The following is an 18,339-nucleotide window of genomic DNA, read 5'->3' as shown; positions in this document are numbered from 1 at the left end:
GAAAATATTTTCATGCGATTTTAAGTATCGGGTTACGGACGTTGCCTAGGTATAAAAATAGAGTCAATGGGAAGAAAGATGTAAAAGATATCAATTTCCCCATAGACAAAGCTTTTCAAGATAATATGGAAGTACACGGGCATCGATTCAGCCGATAGACGCTCTCCACCAAGCTTATATGAGCGGATTGAACTAGTAAGGAAATTGTATAAAAAAAAACCAATGAAGAGATTTGAGCTCCATGATGAGTCTCAAGTTAAATCAAACATAATATTCTTTTTGGATAAAACTTTTAAAGAGATTGCATATCATAGCTCCATGATGAGTTCCGGACCTAGGAAATTGAAGCTCTTCTAATAGGCTAGAAGTTAACAGCCGGAACTTTTAAAGAGATTACATATTATATGGAATAATAGTGACTAATGTATTGGAGGTACTTTTTAACTTTATGAATTTTTTAGCAAATTGAATGCCGCACAGAAATATAAAAAGATAGTCTGATGATAGGAGAAACATCATTGAACTGAATTTTTTCGTAGTTTTCTTATACATAAAATTCAAACACGGTTGTTATTGGCATTTCCCTAGCGTCTATAATTAATACTTCTATTTTTTTTGGGGGGTAAGTATTCATACTTCTCTTTACCATTGAAAAAATGGTTATACAAAATCTGAGACATGATGTTTTGAATTCATCAAGTTGGGAAAACTTTAAAAAAAAAAATCATTTTAATGTGCTCTTTTAACAAATTTGGCCAAACTTTGATTGGACATAAGTTTTCCATCTGATATTTTATTGACTCAATTCTCGCACCTACTGTTTTTGCACCTATAGCCGCACTTACGGAAAGCTTGTAGGTGCAAAAATTGAGCTAATGAGAAAGTGAATTTTTTTTCGATGTGATTTTAAGCATTAGTTCACTAACTTTCTGTATGTATAACAATAGAGTCAACTGAAAAAATGGATTTTTCTTGAAAATATCTTCATGTGAGTTTAAGTTATTGGATCATGGACAAAAATAAAGTCAATGGGATGAAGGATGTGAAAAATATCAATTTCCCTAGCAACAAAGCTCTTCAAGATAATTGTGAAGTACATGGATGTTGATTTAGCCAATAGACTATCTCTGCCAAGCTTATATGAGTTGATTAAGCTAGTGAGAAAATTGTGTAAAAAAAGGTGAAGAGAACTGAGCTCAATGATGAACTTTTTGCTCAAGTTAAATCAAATATGGAATAATCCTTAATGGTGTAAACTCCATCCTCCTTGACAAGTTTAAATTTATTTTGCTTGATTGATTTCACATTGAGCTAAATTGCCAAGTTTGAACTATTTCAGACAATAGTTAATTAGTTCTTAGGAGCTTATGTACTTATATGCATGTTCAATACCTCATAGTAAGGACATGGTTGTTTTTCAGTTAAAGTATGTCCATAATGTGAGACATGGTATCAGTACTGATTCCAGAATCCAAATTCTTGCATTCAATATTTTGAACGCTTTTAAACATACTATTAAGGCTAGCCCATGAGATTGAAGCTCTTTTAATAGACCGGAAATTAACAATCATAATATTCTTCTTGGACGAAACTTTTAAAACGATTACATATGATATGACAACAATAGTGGCTGATGCATCGGAGGTACTTTCGAATCTTATGAATTTTTTAGCAAATTGAATGTCGCATAGAAATATAAAAAGATAGTTTGATGATAGGAGAAGACATCATTGAATTGAGCATTTTCATAGTTTTCTTATACATATTTTCATAGTTTTCTTATACATAAAATTCAAACACGGTTGATATTGGCATTGGCCTAGCGTCTATAATTAATTCTTCTCTTTATTACTGAAAAAATGATTATATAAAATTGAGACATGATGTTTTGAATTCATCAAGTTGGGATTTAAAAAAAAAAAATTTTAATTTGTTCTTTAAACAAATTTGGCCAAAATTTGATTGGACATAAGTTTTCCATCATATTTTATTGACTCGTTTCACAAATATTGTTCTTGTCGCACCTACAGAAAGCATGTAGGTGCAAAAATTGAGTTAATGAGAAAATGATTGTTTCTTCAATATAACGGGATTTTAAGCATTAGTTCACTAGCTTTCTGTATGTATAAAAATAAAGTCAATAGAAAAATGGGTTTTTTAAAAAAAAAAATATCTTCATGTCAGTTTAAGTATCAAATCATGGACTTTTTCTAGTAAAAAAATAGAGTCAATGGAAAAGGGATGTAAAAAATATCAAGATAATTGTGAAGTATAGGTGTCGATTTAGCCAATAGACTCTCTTTGCCAAGCTTATATAAGTGGATTAGGCTAGTGAGCAAATTGTATAAAAAAAATGGTGAAGAAATCTGAGCTAAATGATGAGCTTTCTGTTCAAGTTAAGTCAAACATGGAATAAGGTATAAACTCTATCCTCCTTGACAAGTTTAAATTTTATTTTGCTTGATTGGTTTCACCTTTAGCTAAATTGCCAAGTTTTAACTATTTTAGACAACACTTAATTAGTGCTTAGGAGCTTGTGTACTTATGTGCGTGTTCAATACCTCCTAATAAGGAGATGGTTGATTTTTAGTTAGAGTATATCCATAATGTGGGACATGGTGTCAGTGTTGGTTTTGGAATCCAAATTCTTTCATTTAGTAGTTTGAATGCTTTTAAACATACTATTAAGGCTAGCCCAAAGCATATAATTTCCCAACGTAAGGAGATTGAAACTCTTCTGATAGGCTGGAAGTTAACAACCATGATAATCTTCTTGGACGAAACTTTTAAAGAGATTACATTTGATATGGCAATGATAATGGTTGGATGTACTTTGGAACCTTATGATTTTTTTAGCAAATTGAATGCTGCCTAGAAATATAAAGAGATAGTTTGATGATAGGAGCATCATTGAATTGAACTTTTTCATAGTTTTCTTACACATAAAATTCAAACACGGTTATTATTGGCATTGCCTTAGCATCTATAATTAATTCTTCTCTTTATCACTGAAAAAATGGTTATATAAAATTGAGACATGATGTTTTGAATTCATCAAGTTGGGAAAATTAAAAAAAAAAAATCATTTTAGTGTGTTCTTTAAACAAATTTGGCCAAACTTTTATTGGACATAAGTTTTCCATCTAATATTTTATTGACTAAATTCTTGCACCTACTGTCTTTGCAATTATTGTCACACCTACGGAAAGTTTGTAGGTGTAAAAATTGAGTTAATGAGAAAATGAATTTTTCTTTAATAAGATGTGATTTTAAGCATTTGTTCAGTAGCTTTATGTATGTATAAAAATAGATTCAATAAAAAATGGGATTTTTCTTGAAAATATCTTCATGTGAGTTTAAGTATCGGATCATGGACTTTTTTAGTAAAAAAATAGAGTGATGTAAAAATATCAATTTCCCCAGCAACAAAGCTCTTCTTCAAGATAATTGTGAAGTACATGGGTGTTGATTTTCCCAATAGACTCTTTCTGCCAAGCTTATATGAGCGGATTAAGCTAGTGAGTAAATTGTTTAAAAAAACGGTGAAGAGATCTGAGCTCAATGATGAGCTTTTTGGTCAAGTTAAAACAAATATGGAATAATCTTGAAAGCTGTAAATTCTATCTTCCCCAACAAGTTTAAATTTTATTTTGCTTGATTGATTTCACCTTCAACTAAATTGCCAAGTTTTAACTATTTCGGGCAGTACTTAATCAGTGCTTGGGAGCTCTTGTTCTATACCTCATTGCAAAGACATGGCTAATTTTTAGTGAGAGTATGTTCATAATGTGGGACTAGGTGTCGATACTAATTCCAGAATCCAAATTTTGCTCTTAAAAATACTATTAAGACTGGCCCAAAGCATACAATTCCCGGACAAGAGAAGATTGAAGCTCTTTTAATTGGCCTGAAGTTGACAACCATAATATTTTTTTTGAATGAAACTTTTAAAGAGATTACATATGATATGGCAACAACCCTTTTAAAGAAATTACATATGATATGCAACAATAGTGGTTGATGCATTGAAGGTATTTTTTTATTATTTTTTTATGAATTTTTAAGCAAACTGAATGCCACACAGAAACATAAAGAGATAATTTGATGATAGGAAGAAACATCATTAAATTAAACTTGTTCGTAGTTTTTTTTATGTATGAAATTTAAACATGGTTGTTATTGGCATTGTCTTAGCATCTATAATTAATTCTTCTTTGTACTATTGAAAGAAAATGAGGTGCAGATCCTTTGAGTGCCAAGATTTGGCACGGAGGACACTTAAAGTGCTAAAAGTTTGGAAATATATACTTAAGTATCAAAATTGGAGCAAAATGGATCAATTAACTACTAACGGTGAGAGATTTCGACCAAATGTCAACAAGATATTTTTCCGATAAGACAAGTGCAAAACAATATCATTTTGCACATTGACAAGGTTAGTAAGCTGAAAACGACATCATTTTGCCTCAAAATATAATATTAATTAAATTAAAATTAAAACTAAATTATTTAAAAATTTTAAAAAAGAAAAGGAGTAAATTGCAGAAAGGCGAGAGCTATGCAAGCCTTCGCTCGCTAACTCTCCACCATCGTTGGCGTGGCGATGGTGGAGGAGGGGGGAAGGTCGGTCGAGGTCATCAGGTTGTGGCCAAGGGCCAACGACCTTGACCGGACCGATGACGAGGGCTTGCAAGCCCTCACGCGGATTTGGGATGAGGGCTGTGGCCCTCTCCTAGATTTGATGAGGGTTGCTGGCCCTTGTCCAGTTGGGCCAAGGGCCACCACTAGCTATCTGACCCTGATCAATCGGCAATGAAGGCTTGCAAGCTTTCGCTGTTCTACAATCTCCTCTTTTTTTTTTAAAAAAATTAATATTTATATTAAAATTCAAATAAGAGGCAAAATAAGGTCGTTTTGGCTCTTCTTTGTTGACTCAGCTTTCTAGCCACGTTGGATTTTTAGTACCCTTCATCGAAGTTGGCACTATAATGTCCAATTTTTCAAAGAAAGTGGCACTGAGTGTACATTTCGGAGCTTTTGGCATTTAAATTTCTTATGTCAAGTTTTGGCACTTGCGCTGTACTTTTGTTGAAAAAAAATGGATGTATAAAATTGAGACACAATGTTTTGAATTCATCAAATTGGGAAAATTGTTAGTGTGTTTTAGACAAATTTGACTAAACTTTGATTGGACATAAGTTTTTCATTTGATATTCTAATTGATTTGATTTTACCTATGAAAAGTCTATAAGTACAAAAATTGAGTCAATGAGAGAATGAATTTTTCTTGAATTTATCGAGATGTGATTTTAAGTAGTAGGTCACTAGCTTTCCGTAGGTATAAAAATAGAGTCAAGGAATTTTTTTGGAAAATATTTTCACATGATTTTAAGTATGGGGCCATGGACTTTTGTAGGTACAAAAATAAAGTCAATGAAAAAAGACGTAAGAGATATCATTTTTAAGAATTGTTTTGTCCTAAATCCCAGTGACTCGATTTATGAACATTGTGACTTGATGTTTTGAATTCGTTAAATTTTTTTTTTTTTTAAACATCATATTTGTTTGTTTTTTAGACAGAATTGACCAAATTTTGATTGGGCATAAATTTTTCACCCGATGTTTCATTGACTCGATTTTTGGACTTACTGCTCACAAAGATAAGTCAATGGGAATGATTTTTCTTGAACAAATCGAGATGCAATTTTGAAGTATTGGGTCACGAACTTTCCTTAGGTACAAAAATTGTTCCAATGGAAATGACGTAATGGTTCGGTGCCCAACTGAAGGAAAGTTCCCCTTCACACTCAAAACTGGAGTAGACCACTGCTCTATCATAAGATTCGGTGTGCTATCATTTGAAAATGTGCGGGCTAAAACAATAGAAGCTCTTGATACATATCCAACGCCCGGATGACTTTTTGTATGTACAACTTCCGATGAAGCCTATACCTGCGAATATCAAAGGTTATACTTTGTCACTGAGCATTGGATCGAACAGATATCAACACTTGGGTACTCAAATAGCATGAAGTTCCTGGGATGCTCAGATGAGAAAAACTTACTTAATTGCAGCTTCGGATGTCCTACTTTGTGGCGTGGAATCTGTGAATAGCATTAAAGTGGATATCACGCATATCAAATGATAATCAAGTTAATCAACCAAGCAACTAGATTTAGTTTAATATTTTCTTTACCTAGTATTTCCTGGTCTTGCTCCAATGTTGTAGGGAATTGCGCAAGCATCCGTTGGCATTCTTCTTGCAATTCTTTTGCTGCCTTTCTTTCCACGCTGGGCACTGCAGGCAGATCTCTATCTGACCAAGTGGGTAGTGCTCTTGCAGCTGCAAGGACGGCTCCATCCACGAAAGTGCCTCCGACATTGGCTAGATGATCTGGACCTGTTTACGAGATTCAGACAATAATGGCAGAGTAAAATGCCTGGGGTGCTGTTATATAGTGGAAACAATGATGAGGGGATTGGTCCTTTTCATACTCTTATGGTAATATTCATCAGGAAGGCCAGCTATGTCGAAGACAGACAAGAACGAATCCAAATGAATTCGAGCATTGCCAGAGAACTCAATAGCATCCCAAGGATTCTGCCACAATTAAGCAATGTGTATCAAGGAGTTAGCTCTGCAAAGATACTTAAATTACTGCAAGTACAACTTGGAAACTGAAGAACGATTTCATATTAGTAAAAAAATCACCACACTCACGCTTCACAACTGGCAAGACGCATAAATACTGTCTAAAACAATTGAAATCAGAGGCCGAGAAATTATTCGCCATATGTTCCATGCAACACTGAAAGTAACACAGGCAGATCCATATTTCACGAATAGACCGTACAAGATCAAGCAACCCTGGCAAGAAAGCTCTCCAGATGACAAAGAGGACTAAGTATATGCTAAGGGCTATTGATGGCTTCAGATGTAGAGGTATCTCTACAGCTTGAGCCACAGACTCACTCCTGACTTAAGCTGTTCAGTTTGCAATACTGTAAGTTCAAGAGTCATTTAGACGCCTCCGATCACAAAGATAAGTGGAATTGGATGAAATCTTTGGCATCTTGCTAGCACTGATGAAAGAGCCAAAGGGTATTGATGGAAGAACATCTGGAGTTGGCTGAAATTGTTGACATCTTATTTTGGAGTGTTCATGTCAATCTTCTGACAAGGTAATCATTAGAGTTTTGTATTTTGTTTCACCTCTACTATCAATCTTGCATTTTCAAAAAAATTATAGATTCTTGACGAGTTTTTGCGAGCAACCGGCACCAAGGCTGAATGGCATCTAAAAGAGACAATTACGAATCAACTCTCGAAATAACCAATGCTTTGTTTGTCTAGGTATGACAGACCAATTAAAAAAGTTTTTCAGGCTGATCTCCACTGTCTACTTAATTCTCATTAATCTGTCACCATGGTATAGCATTTTCCCTTGCTTCTGCCTCATTTGTCAGTGTCAGAGCATCAGCAGTCACCTTTCTACAAACACCATCTTATACATGTACTTTTTAAGTTCCATCCTATCACTCCATTCAATTAGATCATATTCTCTTTTGAATAAAGAACACTAAAGAAAGATATATCACCAAAGTGCCTGTGTGTTTAGAACCCTATAGAAGGTGTTACTCCCAGAATAATAGTGCTAGCTAGCCAAAGTTGTCCTAAATGAAGCACAAAACCATTGGCAGGACAGAGAATGTATGAAAACCACTCTGGTGACCATGGGGCTTAACCCTCACTGTATGTTATATCAGGTTATATCAGGTGCAGCATGCATAAAGACAAGCCACTCAGTAAAGCAGTTTGCATAATTGATGCTTGTAAACATAAGAAAATCATATATTCACAAAGCATTAACTTACCACAGGTGATGAAAAGCCGTATCTTTGCATGAACATGTTATTCTTCTGGCTGCCAAGGTAATTGATTGTCATCTGTCAAATCGAAAGACTCAACCAAATTACAGTCTATCACTATCCCCATCATTCATTTAAAAGACAAAAATGACATTTTCAAAAAGCCTTTGTCCTATGAGCTAGTGTAGCATCATGAGCAATGACATAAGTAGCTGCTCCAGGTCCAGAACTGTATAAGCTGTGAAATTTAAGCAACTTCACATCTAACATGTCAGAATCACCAAGTGTTGGTTCCGGCTAGCAGGCAAAAAACAATGCCAATCATCTAAGAACAATTATTAACCAAACCACCATACCATCTGACATTCCATGACATGTCAAGGCCTTGGTTCATTCTACCAAATGTACTAATTGATGGTTTAAACATTCAGTGCCTAACACTTAGATTCACTGGCCTGCCTCTAACAATTACAAGAAAAATTATTTTGTTGAAAGGTGAATGTGTCATAGAGAAAAAAATGTAACTATTACCTCATCTCCCTTTCTTATCCTTTGTCCAGCATTTATCATCACCTCAAGCATGCGATCCTTAAAGCGCCAATGTAGAAAACAATTTGGTTCAAAAGAATGATTAAGCATGTCTGCATGTCCACCCAAAGGTATTTTATAAAGTCAAGTCAGTCTGACAGCTGTTAACAAAAGTGGGAATTAATGAAGAGAATACAACAGATGCAACAATATATACAGCATTGACAAAATACAAAAATTCAAGTAGACAGCAAATTCCACTGTGAACAAATGAATCTCGTAACGTAGAGAAAATTACAGATAAGTACCATTTGAAGGCGTGTAAAACTAACCAGCATAAGGAATTAGCATATTAGAATCCTGAACAAGAGCGCCTATCCTTATTTGCATGCCAATACTTCGTGACTGAGCCACACTCACTGCCCAAGTGAGTCTCTCAGGATCGCGAGCAAGACGCTTAATCTTGAGTGGTGCACCATTATGCTAGGGGATATTAAGACCACAGATAAATATTCAGCGAAAGAGAAAAGTATACCATTCAAAATTATAACTACATAACATATGGACAGCATGGGTCAACTAACCCAATGCTTTTCCCAAAAGTCCAAGGCACGTCTTTGCTGTTGTTTCATAGTTGTAGCAAGGGTTGGATCCTGCAGCTCCAGAAGATCCCCCTGTAGCAATTAATCCATGAATGAGCAAGATATGTTCTAAGAAAAAGCTGGAGAAGGAAACAGAGTGTTCCCCAAAAACCCAATAGTCCATTATAGTGGCTACAATATAGCAGTTGTGGCCATTGCGGCTACCAAAATCACCAGTATAGTGCTGAGTTAAAAAGTCACACTATTAGCAGTCGATAGAGGCCGCTACCAGCAGTATTTCAGTGATAATGCCAATCCCAGTGTCATTGCCATCATTTGCCGTTCAACCGCAGAATAACCCCAAAAAAATGGCACTAAAATTAGAATCAATCCAATCTTAGATCAATGAATTAATAATTTTTTTAATAAATCTGTCAATTCAAATTCAGCATTTCTGTTATTGTTACTAGAAGCAATGGAACCACCATAAGATTTATTCCAAATTTACAGCTACCTAATATATTCAAATATCCATATAGCTTAGCCTCTTAACATCCTTATATACATTGAAAAGCAAGCTTAACATTCATAAGAAATCACAGCGGAAAGTATATTTGACACACGGAAGTATTATGATTTTATCATATGTTGTGTGAATGCTTGAAGAATTTCACAGAGAAACCTAACTACAAAGAGAAACAAGTTAACGATGATGCTAGATACAGAAGCCAGGGTAACGGCTCCATGTCGATACGTTAATAGATGCATATGTGCAGTGCTCCAGCCTTTCATCAGCCAAAAGCTTAATGACCAAGACATATTGCACTAAGATTAAAATCAGCGGATACTCATGGAGACAGGAAGTCTGACATAGAGTTTACATGGAGTTTGAGGCAAAAATTTTGTCAAAGTCCAAGTGAAAAAGAAAAAGAAAAGAAAAGAGAGATAACTCAAAAGATCTCATTGCTTAGAGAATTAAAAGAACTCAGAAATTCATCTAAATAGAAGAACAATTCAAAGCTTAAAGGAAAAGATAAATAATAGAAAATAATGACCTCTGTTGCTAGAAGCAAGCTAGTGCACTCATCTGCACCAGGTAAAAAGTCCCCATATAACTGCCAGAAGTTGTCCTGCTTATCAAATGCATATAGAAGAAGACATGCCATTCTCAGGTCCCAGTCCGTCTGCAAGTAAATTATCACATGTAATTATCTTGTCAGTGATATACATGCTACCAAAAAAAAAAATTGCAGAAGCATCTGTTTTTGGGAACACAAGACTAGAACAAACGGTCATTTATGTCACTGAATAAGAACAGCAGCGAATTACCTCTGGATCGGTTGAGTTAATAATATCAAAAATGGGATGACCAATCGGTACTATATCTGGGAAGAACATCCAAGGGGGCTTTTGTCTAATGGTTAACATTAGTTCCAGCGGAATTTCCATGATTACCTGAACAAAAGCAAAAGACCATCATGCCTTATCTTGAAGTAGCCTTGAGAGAATCCAACTGTAAATTACAACAGCATGACAATAGATTTCACATCAAACACCAAAAAGAAGAAGAAGAAGAAGAAGAAGAAGAAGAAGAATGCAAGCACATGAAGATTCACAGTCATTGATTCAACGAAATGTCTTATGAAGTAAACAGTCCACACACCCTAGCACGGCGCAGTGGCTCAACATCTTTGGAAGCGTAGACTCCAAATCCATCAGGCCCTTCCTTGAATTCTATTCCATAAGCTCGCATACTTCGAACATATCCAATCTTGTAAAAGTCGGGGTCTGCTGGTTCGAGCTGTAGAGTACAATCCAGAGTTGAAATCACACTTAGCAAATGAAAGTAGACATGCATCACTGTATCCCCTTAGATTTACGTACGACGGTCAACGTAATCCTCTAGGCCTTCCTAATCGCAGTAAAAGACATAAGCATGCATGTAATGTAGACTTCTTACAAATAGATGGCGGGCAACTTCTGCTGCAATTCGAGATAAACGGGCAGGCAAACAGAGACCCTCGAAAGTGTGCAGTGGAAATGGAAGAAGCAATCAAAAGAAACAGCAAGCTACTTCTTTTCCTCACAATTCGATACGCAGAGCTAGCATTGCATACAGATGAATGTTGGTAACTGGGTCGGGGGCTACCTCGGAGAGAGATTCTTGGGCAGGGGGAGGCTGATAGAGGGGGAACGAGGAAGGCGAGTCCACCAAGGAAAGAGCAGCCGTTATGGGTCCAACGTTAGACGCTCGCCGGTCGCGGTCCAGGTGATGTCCGGGTCTTGCCGGTGGTATTCCCCCAGGCAAACGCTTCCACTGTCGTGTAAAAAAGGTGACCTTTTGAGAGTCTGCCTACAATATCATTCAATACCCAGAAAGAGAAAGAGAGAGAGAGAGAGAGATGGGTTGGACCTGTTGAAGGGAAGAGGTCAAGAAGTGGTTTGGCTGAGGGAGAGGAACAGAGAGCTTCATGTTTGACAAAGCACGCCAGCAGTGATTCTCCAAGAAGAGGAGCAGCAGCAGCAGCAGCAGCAGCAGCAAACGGAGATGAGATGAGCTGAGCTGATCCGGGGGAGCTTTACCCTGTAGCAAGAGGAAATGGATAATTCCCCGCCCGGTCTAATTCTTTTTCATTTGTATTTATTTTTATTAGCAAAAGGAAAGAACTTTTGTGGAAATCGACTATATATATATATATAAAGGAGCGACCTTTCCGAACGTTCTTCAGTTCGTTGGGCCAGAACTGGATCGTCGTCCTCTGCACCGCGCCGCTTGGCCCCGACTAGAAGAAAGCCGCCACCGAGTCGTTGTTTTGCTAGCGGTGGAATCCCAACGCAAAGCCCTGTTGTTAATTTTTCTTCTTCTTGCCTCGCCAAGATATGCCACAAGGTTCGTCTCAGTATCGTCCTGGAACTCTCTACGATTCTGTTGGTTCTGTCTCTGGCTTTTGTGGTCTTTCTTGGGTATTCTGTTTCTTTTCTTCTTCTTCTCCTTCTTTGTGTTGATGGGTTGTTTGTGGAATGTGGTGGGAACAGAGCTTCCGGGGTACTACTTCGATGCGGAGAAGAACCGGTACTTCCCTATCAAGGGCCCCATTCCCGGCTCCAAATCAAAACCCCCCAGCTCCAGCTCCAGTTCCAGCTCGACTCCCGCTCGGGTACTTTCATTCTTGCTTTTTTTACATGAGATTTTCTCATATCAGGAAAAAAGTTTTGATTTTGCGGTCATGGCATTGGAGTAACCAGTTTCCCTTGCATAATGTTTGCGTGATTAGTTTTTCCCCCCTGATGGTTTCAGCGTAGACCCGTCTCAGGCCGAACGTCCACTCTTCTTGAGATGAGGGAATTGAATGGCAATCCTTCATGGTTGAAGCATGCCAAGTGTAATTTCCAGGACGAGTTCCTCAAGATTCAGGTTTCCCATCCTCAGGTACTGTTATTGCTTCTGTTCTTTCACCAATTGGCCTTCAGGTGTGAATCGCACTGCCTTCAATGTCGCGCGCAGTTTCTTAAGTGGATGAGAGTATGCTTGATTGAAACGTTCTTTTTCCAACTTTATAAAGGGCTTGATTAAGAACCCGGGATGTGAAGTTTGTTGTGAAGATGATATGACCTGCTGCAGTTGCCTTCATGGCTATCTAAACCCAATAGGATCCCTGTTATCAACCAACCCAGAGCGCAGCTTTACCTTTATGCTTCGTTGTGCAGGTGTGGGCATTTCACGGGACAGATAAGATGGCTGATGGTGCTTTGGAACAGATGCGTCTCCATATAATGACACCAGAGGGTGAAACTGCAACAGTTGGCCTGCTGGCTGGGGGCATGAATGGCTCTTTGAGGTGTGTTGCTCGCCATGCTCTCCATATCTGAGTATTTTGATCCCCAGTCGAAATTACAGGGCAATAAGCTAGTGTTGTCCTTCCTCCAAGTTTGCTCCGTGGGTATTTGGAATTGGAATGCTGAACATGTGTCTGCACAGAAGTATTGTCAGCCATTGTCTTGTCAGTTTAATTTTAAAGTCAAGCTGATGTAGAATGATTCCTTTTTGATTTGAATGTGCTCTTTTCTTGCTTGACAAGTCAATGCAATAAATGTCCTATGAACTCTGTAGCTTAGTCTACTACATCTTTCGGTGGCTTCTTTGAGTCTTGCTCGTCATTCTCACATCACTGTCTATATGCTCTCACCTGGCCATCTTTGTTTAATCTTGTCCACAGAATTGATGCTAAAGATCTGATTTGGTATCTAAGTCCTCTGTGTTCTTATAGATCAGTTGCAATGGAGCATCTGTACTTTCGAGCACTTTCTGCTTGAGATACCTGTTGTCTTGACAACCATCTAGGTGTAGATTTTGCATAGTTGCTCTAAAGTATGGCCAATTTATTGCCTTGTTATTCCATGCACGCCTGCTTGAGGACACTATTTCATAATGAATGGCTGCACAGCTTGGTTTGTTGGTTTTGGATTTTTGAAAAAGAAAAAAGAAAAGAAAAAATGAGCCGCATCATTCTTCTTTTATCTTCTTTCTGCGGCCATTTTCCTTAGCTATATCTAATAATATAATCCTTACATTGTGGAGTACATGGCTGATGTTGCTGCTTCATTATTCTTTTCAAATATTTCTCTATTCATAATCTGAAAAATTATTCTGGATGTTTTGCAACTTTTGGGATATGAAGAGATAGTCTTGCTAGATAGAGACACAAAGAACTATGTGAAAGAATAAGGATATTGCTTTTTACTTAAAATGTTCATCCAAGAATATAGATGAGTGCAAGAAACTTGAGATTTTGGACTGAAAGTTCAAATACTGAGCTGTGTGTGGCATGAAGATCATACAGTAATAGAACTTCTATTACTCTTCAGAGAACCCCAAGTCATTGCCTCAATGGAATCTCAAATCAAGACAAAATGTGTATCTATCTTTTTTAATAGATGAGATGAACTTATTACAAGCTATTGCATCGAAAGTTTGGTGCTTTTCGCAGTTTTTGTGAAGTTGGAAAAGTTGGCCGACATTTTGATTATGGGGTCGATTGCATGCCAGAACATGTGTGGCCTCTTAAAAGAGAACATGAAGATTGCAAAGTCCCTGTTCATCTTTGGAGACCTACAACAGCACAATTTCCTTCAGGCGTCTCCTGCATTAAAATGCCAAGAAAGCGATCCACTACAGTTGATGGCAATCATTTTCAACAAGCACTGTATCCTTTACTCAGTTGGATGTGCTGTACTCTTTAGTCACAGTTACATGATTTTTGCCTCTTGTCCTTCTCAATTTATATAATCATTACATACTCACTTGATCTTCTTGTTTTTCTTTGCTTGACTTTCACTCTGGTGTCTGGCACCTCTCTGGAATTTAAATGATCGTATTTAATGTTCTTTGCTTAATGACTAGATTTGCGATCTCTTTACCTTTGCTTCCCACTGTCTTATGCTCCAATTCACATGTTGAGGCTGGGCATTGTGAACTGAAAATATAGGTTTATTCAATGGGTCATGTTCTTTGTTGTTTAATGTTATGTTCATTCTTTTGTTGCTCTCTAGTAATTAAATGTCCATAAATGAATGGTTCTTTCTTTTGATACAATAAATTAGTCTCTAGGTGCATGTCATCTATGTTCTTTAGCTAATTTAAATATCTTGGTCTATTCGTTGGCTGTTTTCCCCGAGTTTGTTGTTCATATTTGTAGTAAGCTATGAACCATTCTTTTGAAGTGACAATTTTCTGCTTTCAAATTCTCTTAAAGCAGCCAATTTGTGTGCTGATAATAGGTAAAGGTTCTTTCTATACTGTCATTGTACTTTGATGTTCCAGGTTTTTTCTTGATTTGTTTGCTCCAAATTCAAAAAAGATCATATTTAAAAGCTCTGGTGTGCCTTAGTTGTAATTATCTCGTCTGGATTAGCAATACTGTGACTTCCACCATCTTATTCGAAACAATTTTAAATAGTCATTCATCCAGTTTGTTTCAATACTCTGAACAAATTGAAAGGAAAAAGCATTCTCTGTATTTGGCAAACAAACTTGTTTAGGATTTTGTGGTTTTGATTTATGAAGACATTCTTTCAAGACGAGATACCTTAACCCGCATGCAGGATAAGTACTTTAGGTTCAGATAGATCCGGTGGTTCTGTTCATATCCTTAATCTAGCTGAACCTTTTGATTTTCCTCTACGTGCTTCAACCGTAGGGCGGAGGGTGTGTCATATTGCTTCTTTCCATTGTACCATATGGACAGCAGATTGCTCTTCTAACGGCAGTCGAGCAATTGTTGGCAAGTCTCTCTCTCTCTCTCTCTTTGACACTCGTCCAGTGCACACACAAATATTATCCTCTTTGGGAAGCTTCCATTAGTTGCTGAATCTTTGAAACTGTGAGAACTTAGCAATTGCTCAAGCATGAAGAACCTACTGTAGTATGTCAGATCAGGTTCTTGGTTGGCTGATCCCTTTGCATGACCAATGATATACATAGTTCTTCTTTGACCTATCTTTTATTTTTTACTTCTAGATTCATGTTTGAGGGTTTTTTCTTAGCAGCATTTATTGAACTTGTGGTTAAGAATATAAGTTAGTTCCTGGTGCCAAGTTTTGCTCTGTGCACTGTGGTTGCATTTTCACCATTGCATGTTCGTATGAAGCTCAATCTTTAGCTATTAAACCAAAGCAAGGATGTTTTTCTAATTCAATTGGACTTTTTCTGGCTAGTTCTTCCATTATTTATATGTTGCCTTTGTATATCTAGGCACGAATTTGGGAGCTGCAGTGGTCAATTTGGAAAATGGGGTGGAATCCTGGGTGTGTCGTGGTAAAAGTGATGTTCTGGCATTGCAATTTGACCAGTCGGTAATTCTTCATGTCTTTCAAGATTCCAAAGATATAGAAGCATGATGTTTTGTGCTTTTCCTTCTTTTTAGTGGATTATTATTTTGGCAATCACAATGTTTATCTTTTGTTGAAAAACAAGCTTTTCTTTTTTTGCCTTTAATGGATAAGCAGTCTCCTCTTTTCTCTGGATGCTGACACCTTTAATCCTTCTTGAAGGGAAATATCGCATTGTGTGGATTCAGAAATGGGGCTATTGTTACAGTCGATGTCCGAGAAAACCAAGTGGTGTCTTCTTCTAGACTGATCAGTCATCAGATACCTTCCTCTCCTTCAGAAAAATTTCATGGGCATTCTCAAAAGCAATGGTTTAAGGTAATCGTTAGGGCACTTTTGTTTAGAATTTTAGAAATGAAAATTACTTATTTGCTTTCCCACCCAAATTTAATTAATGATTCTAATTTCAAAAAATAATGAAAAGACTATGTGCAAATTTGAGCGCTGATATTTGTCTATCATGAAAGATTAGTATGTTTTGGGTTAAAAAGAAGTCAAAGTGCATGACCTGTGAGATTTAAAAAAAAAAAAGCAAAAGGAAAAACAGTAAAATCTTTGATGATGTGAATTATGAAGTAGATGTGCTGAATGGCCATTATTTCGATCTTCTTCCCCTCCATTCAGAAAAGCTGTTGGCTTTCGACCCACATTTGTGACAAGAACTGCCTTAAGCTCTTGTAGAATCTTGGATTCTTGTGGTTTTTTCAGGCTTGGCTGAGAGTATTTTTATTCTCATCTTTACTTTCTCAACTTGGCTTATATAATTTTTGGCATCAATGCTGTCTGAATCTCTTGTCAGAGTACAGGAGAGTACTAGAAAAATGTCAAGTGATACGTTTTGCTTATGCTTTTGTAAATGGCTTTTCCTGTAACATTTCGTTTTTCATATTTAAATCTTTTTTGAAAATTTCCTTGTCTTGATGTCTTTATTTGAATGCATCATGGGTTTCTCAAGTCGTTGGTAATGCAACTTGGGATTTGATACCTGCAGCTCTCTGGAAAAATATGTCCAACCAATACAACTTATATGCCGAAGTCTATTTGCAGGTTCGTTTGCCTTTAATGTCATTGAAATAATTGTTTTGACTTGTTTCATGCAAATGCTTTTGCTAACATTTACCTACTTCGAAACAACTAGTTTGGTGTCACTCCAGTTGTATGACCAGTACTTCTTAGCGAGTTCTATGGATGGCTCGGTTAGTGTCCATAATCTATCTACTTTTATTTGTTTTCCTCTGCAAAATAGTTTACTTTTCTTGTGCAGTCTGGTAATCTTTTGAAATTTATGTCTATATGAGTGGTATGAGGTCTTATTGATAGGTCATTGTACACTTTAATATGAACAATGGCTGCTACACATTCCCAGAGAGATTCGTTCACATTATTTGTCTCATTAATGAACAGATCAATCTGTATGATCATCGTCAAATAAAAAAAGGACCTGTGCAGTCCTATGAAGGGCAAGTGAATTCCCATACCCGTACACAGCTTGGGACGGACCCATCAGAGAAATTTCTGTTGTCAGGTGGTTATAGCTATTCTCTGGATGTTTTTATTTTAAAATCGTCACTAGAATCTACTGACTTCCTTAGCATGCCTTTGACCTTAGGTGGAGAGGACTGCTTAACGCGGCTCTGGAATATCAAGTCTGGGAAACTTCTGTTTGAGGAGAGATTTTCAACTTCGGTCCCCTTAGTTTCTTGCTGCCAGTCGACTGAAAGTAATACAACTTATCTTTACTTAGATTAAGCCCAATTTCCATGGTTTGTTGGTTTTTGGGTATTATTTACTAATTATGCCCATTGACTTGATTGTTTTGACTTGTTCAAAGGACAAAACCATATGGGATACTCACATGGGCAGCATGAGAGCTGGGGGTCATGGTTTGGGTCACAGGATGGATTATACTATGTGCAATGGTACTGATTCATGATTCTGATATCTGACTCTCAACTAATGATCCATGCATCTGGAAAATGAATGCTGAAGTTGGATGCTTAAGCCTTGCTGGCGCCTCCGAACGTCATTCCAATTTGACCTGTTATACTCCTGAGTTGTGATAAGCACTTTTTGGTGGGTGTCTTGAGGAATAACTCATCTTTCTGGAGGATATGAATTGAGGTTCATCCACGAGACCTTTTTTTCGGCCTAAAAGCAGTGCTGACTTTGTATAGCTATAACTTTGCTTTTTAGTTCAACGATAGCAAGCAAAATCTTAAACCGGTTTCTTAGGTCACGTGGTGTTTTGTTTTTATTTTTTTATTTTCCCTTTTGTTGTTCTGCAAACAGACATGATTTTATAAGTTGGGATCTGTGCTTTCTAAATTGTTTAAGCCTTTGTTTGGATGTAGCTGTTTTTGTAGTACTATCTTTGCCTTCATTTCAACTGGCTTCTCACTATTGCGAGAGAATGTAGCTCTTAACACTTGTGGAGTGGAGTGATGGAAATTGTTAGGGAGAATTTTGGCGTCT

General features: G+C 37.0%; 2 protein-coding genes across 5 annotated transcripts; one reads left to right on the top strand and one right to left on the bottom strand.

Annotated features, from left to right (window-relative positions):
* Positions 1-5,661: 5,661 nt before the first annotated feature.
* On the bottom strand, positions 5,662-11,543 carry LOC104440598 (protein PLASTID TRANSCRIPTIONALLY ACTIVE 14). The gene is made up of 13 exons (XM_010053505.3): positions 11,393-11,543; positions 11,129-11,296; positions 10,643-10,780; positions 10,309-10,434; positions 10,035-10,163; positions 8,983-9,072; positions 8,731-8,881; positions 8,402-8,511; positions 7,877-7,948; positions 6,497-6,602; positions 6,198-6,401; positions 6,066-6,105; positions 5,662-5,952 (listed from the first exon to the last, which is right to left on the bottom strand). Exons 1-13 carry the CDS (start codon positions 11,450-11,452, stop codon positions 5,874-5,876), a joined length of 1,473 nt encoding a protein of 490 aa, XP_010051807.2. The 5' UTR covers positions 11,453-11,543; the 3' UTR covers positions 5,662-5,873.
* A 183-nt stretch (positions 11,544-11,726) lies between these two features.
* On the top strand, positions 11,727-18,338 carry LOC104440597. 4 transcript variants are annotated; one of them, XR_005550544.1, is made up of 14 exons: positions 11,727-11,869; positions 12,016-12,137; positions 12,278-12,409; positions 12,688-12,818; positions 13,968-14,183; positions 15,082-15,260; positions 15,731-15,831; positions 16,030-16,185; positions 16,859-16,914; positions 17,006-17,063; positions 17,272-17,392; positions 17,477-17,587; positions 17,699-17,908; positions 17,969-18,267. XR_005550544.1 is itself a non-coding variant. In XM_010053503.3 (13 exons), the coding sequence occupies exons 1-13, from the start codon at positions 11,860-11,862 to the stop codon at positions 17,791-17,793; spliced, it is 1,488 nt and encodes a 495-aa protein (XP_010051805.2). In that variant the 5' UTR covers positions 11,727-11,859; the 3' UTR covers positions 17,794-18,267. The 4 variants fall into 4 exon arrangements, 3 of the variants coding, with proteins under 3 accessions (XP_010051805.2, XP_039167456.1, XP_018728325.2); XM_010053503.3 differs by having other exon boundaries at positions 17,699-18,267; XM_039311522.1 differs by having other exon boundaries at positions 11,733-11,869; positions 12,283-12,409; positions 17,699-18,267.
* Position 18,339: the final 1 nt, after the last annotated feature.

This window comes from Eucalyptus grandis, chromosome 4 (genome assembly GCF_016545825.1).
Source record: "Eucalyptus grandis isolate ANBG69807.140 chromosome 4, ASM1654582v1, whole genome shotgun sequence".
Classification (NCBI taxonomy): Eukaryota; Viridiplantae; Streptophyta; class Magnoliopsida; order Myrtales; family Myrtaceae; genus Eucalyptus; species Eucalyptus grandis.
This window is presented reverse-complemented; position numbering and strand designations above follow the sequence as displayed.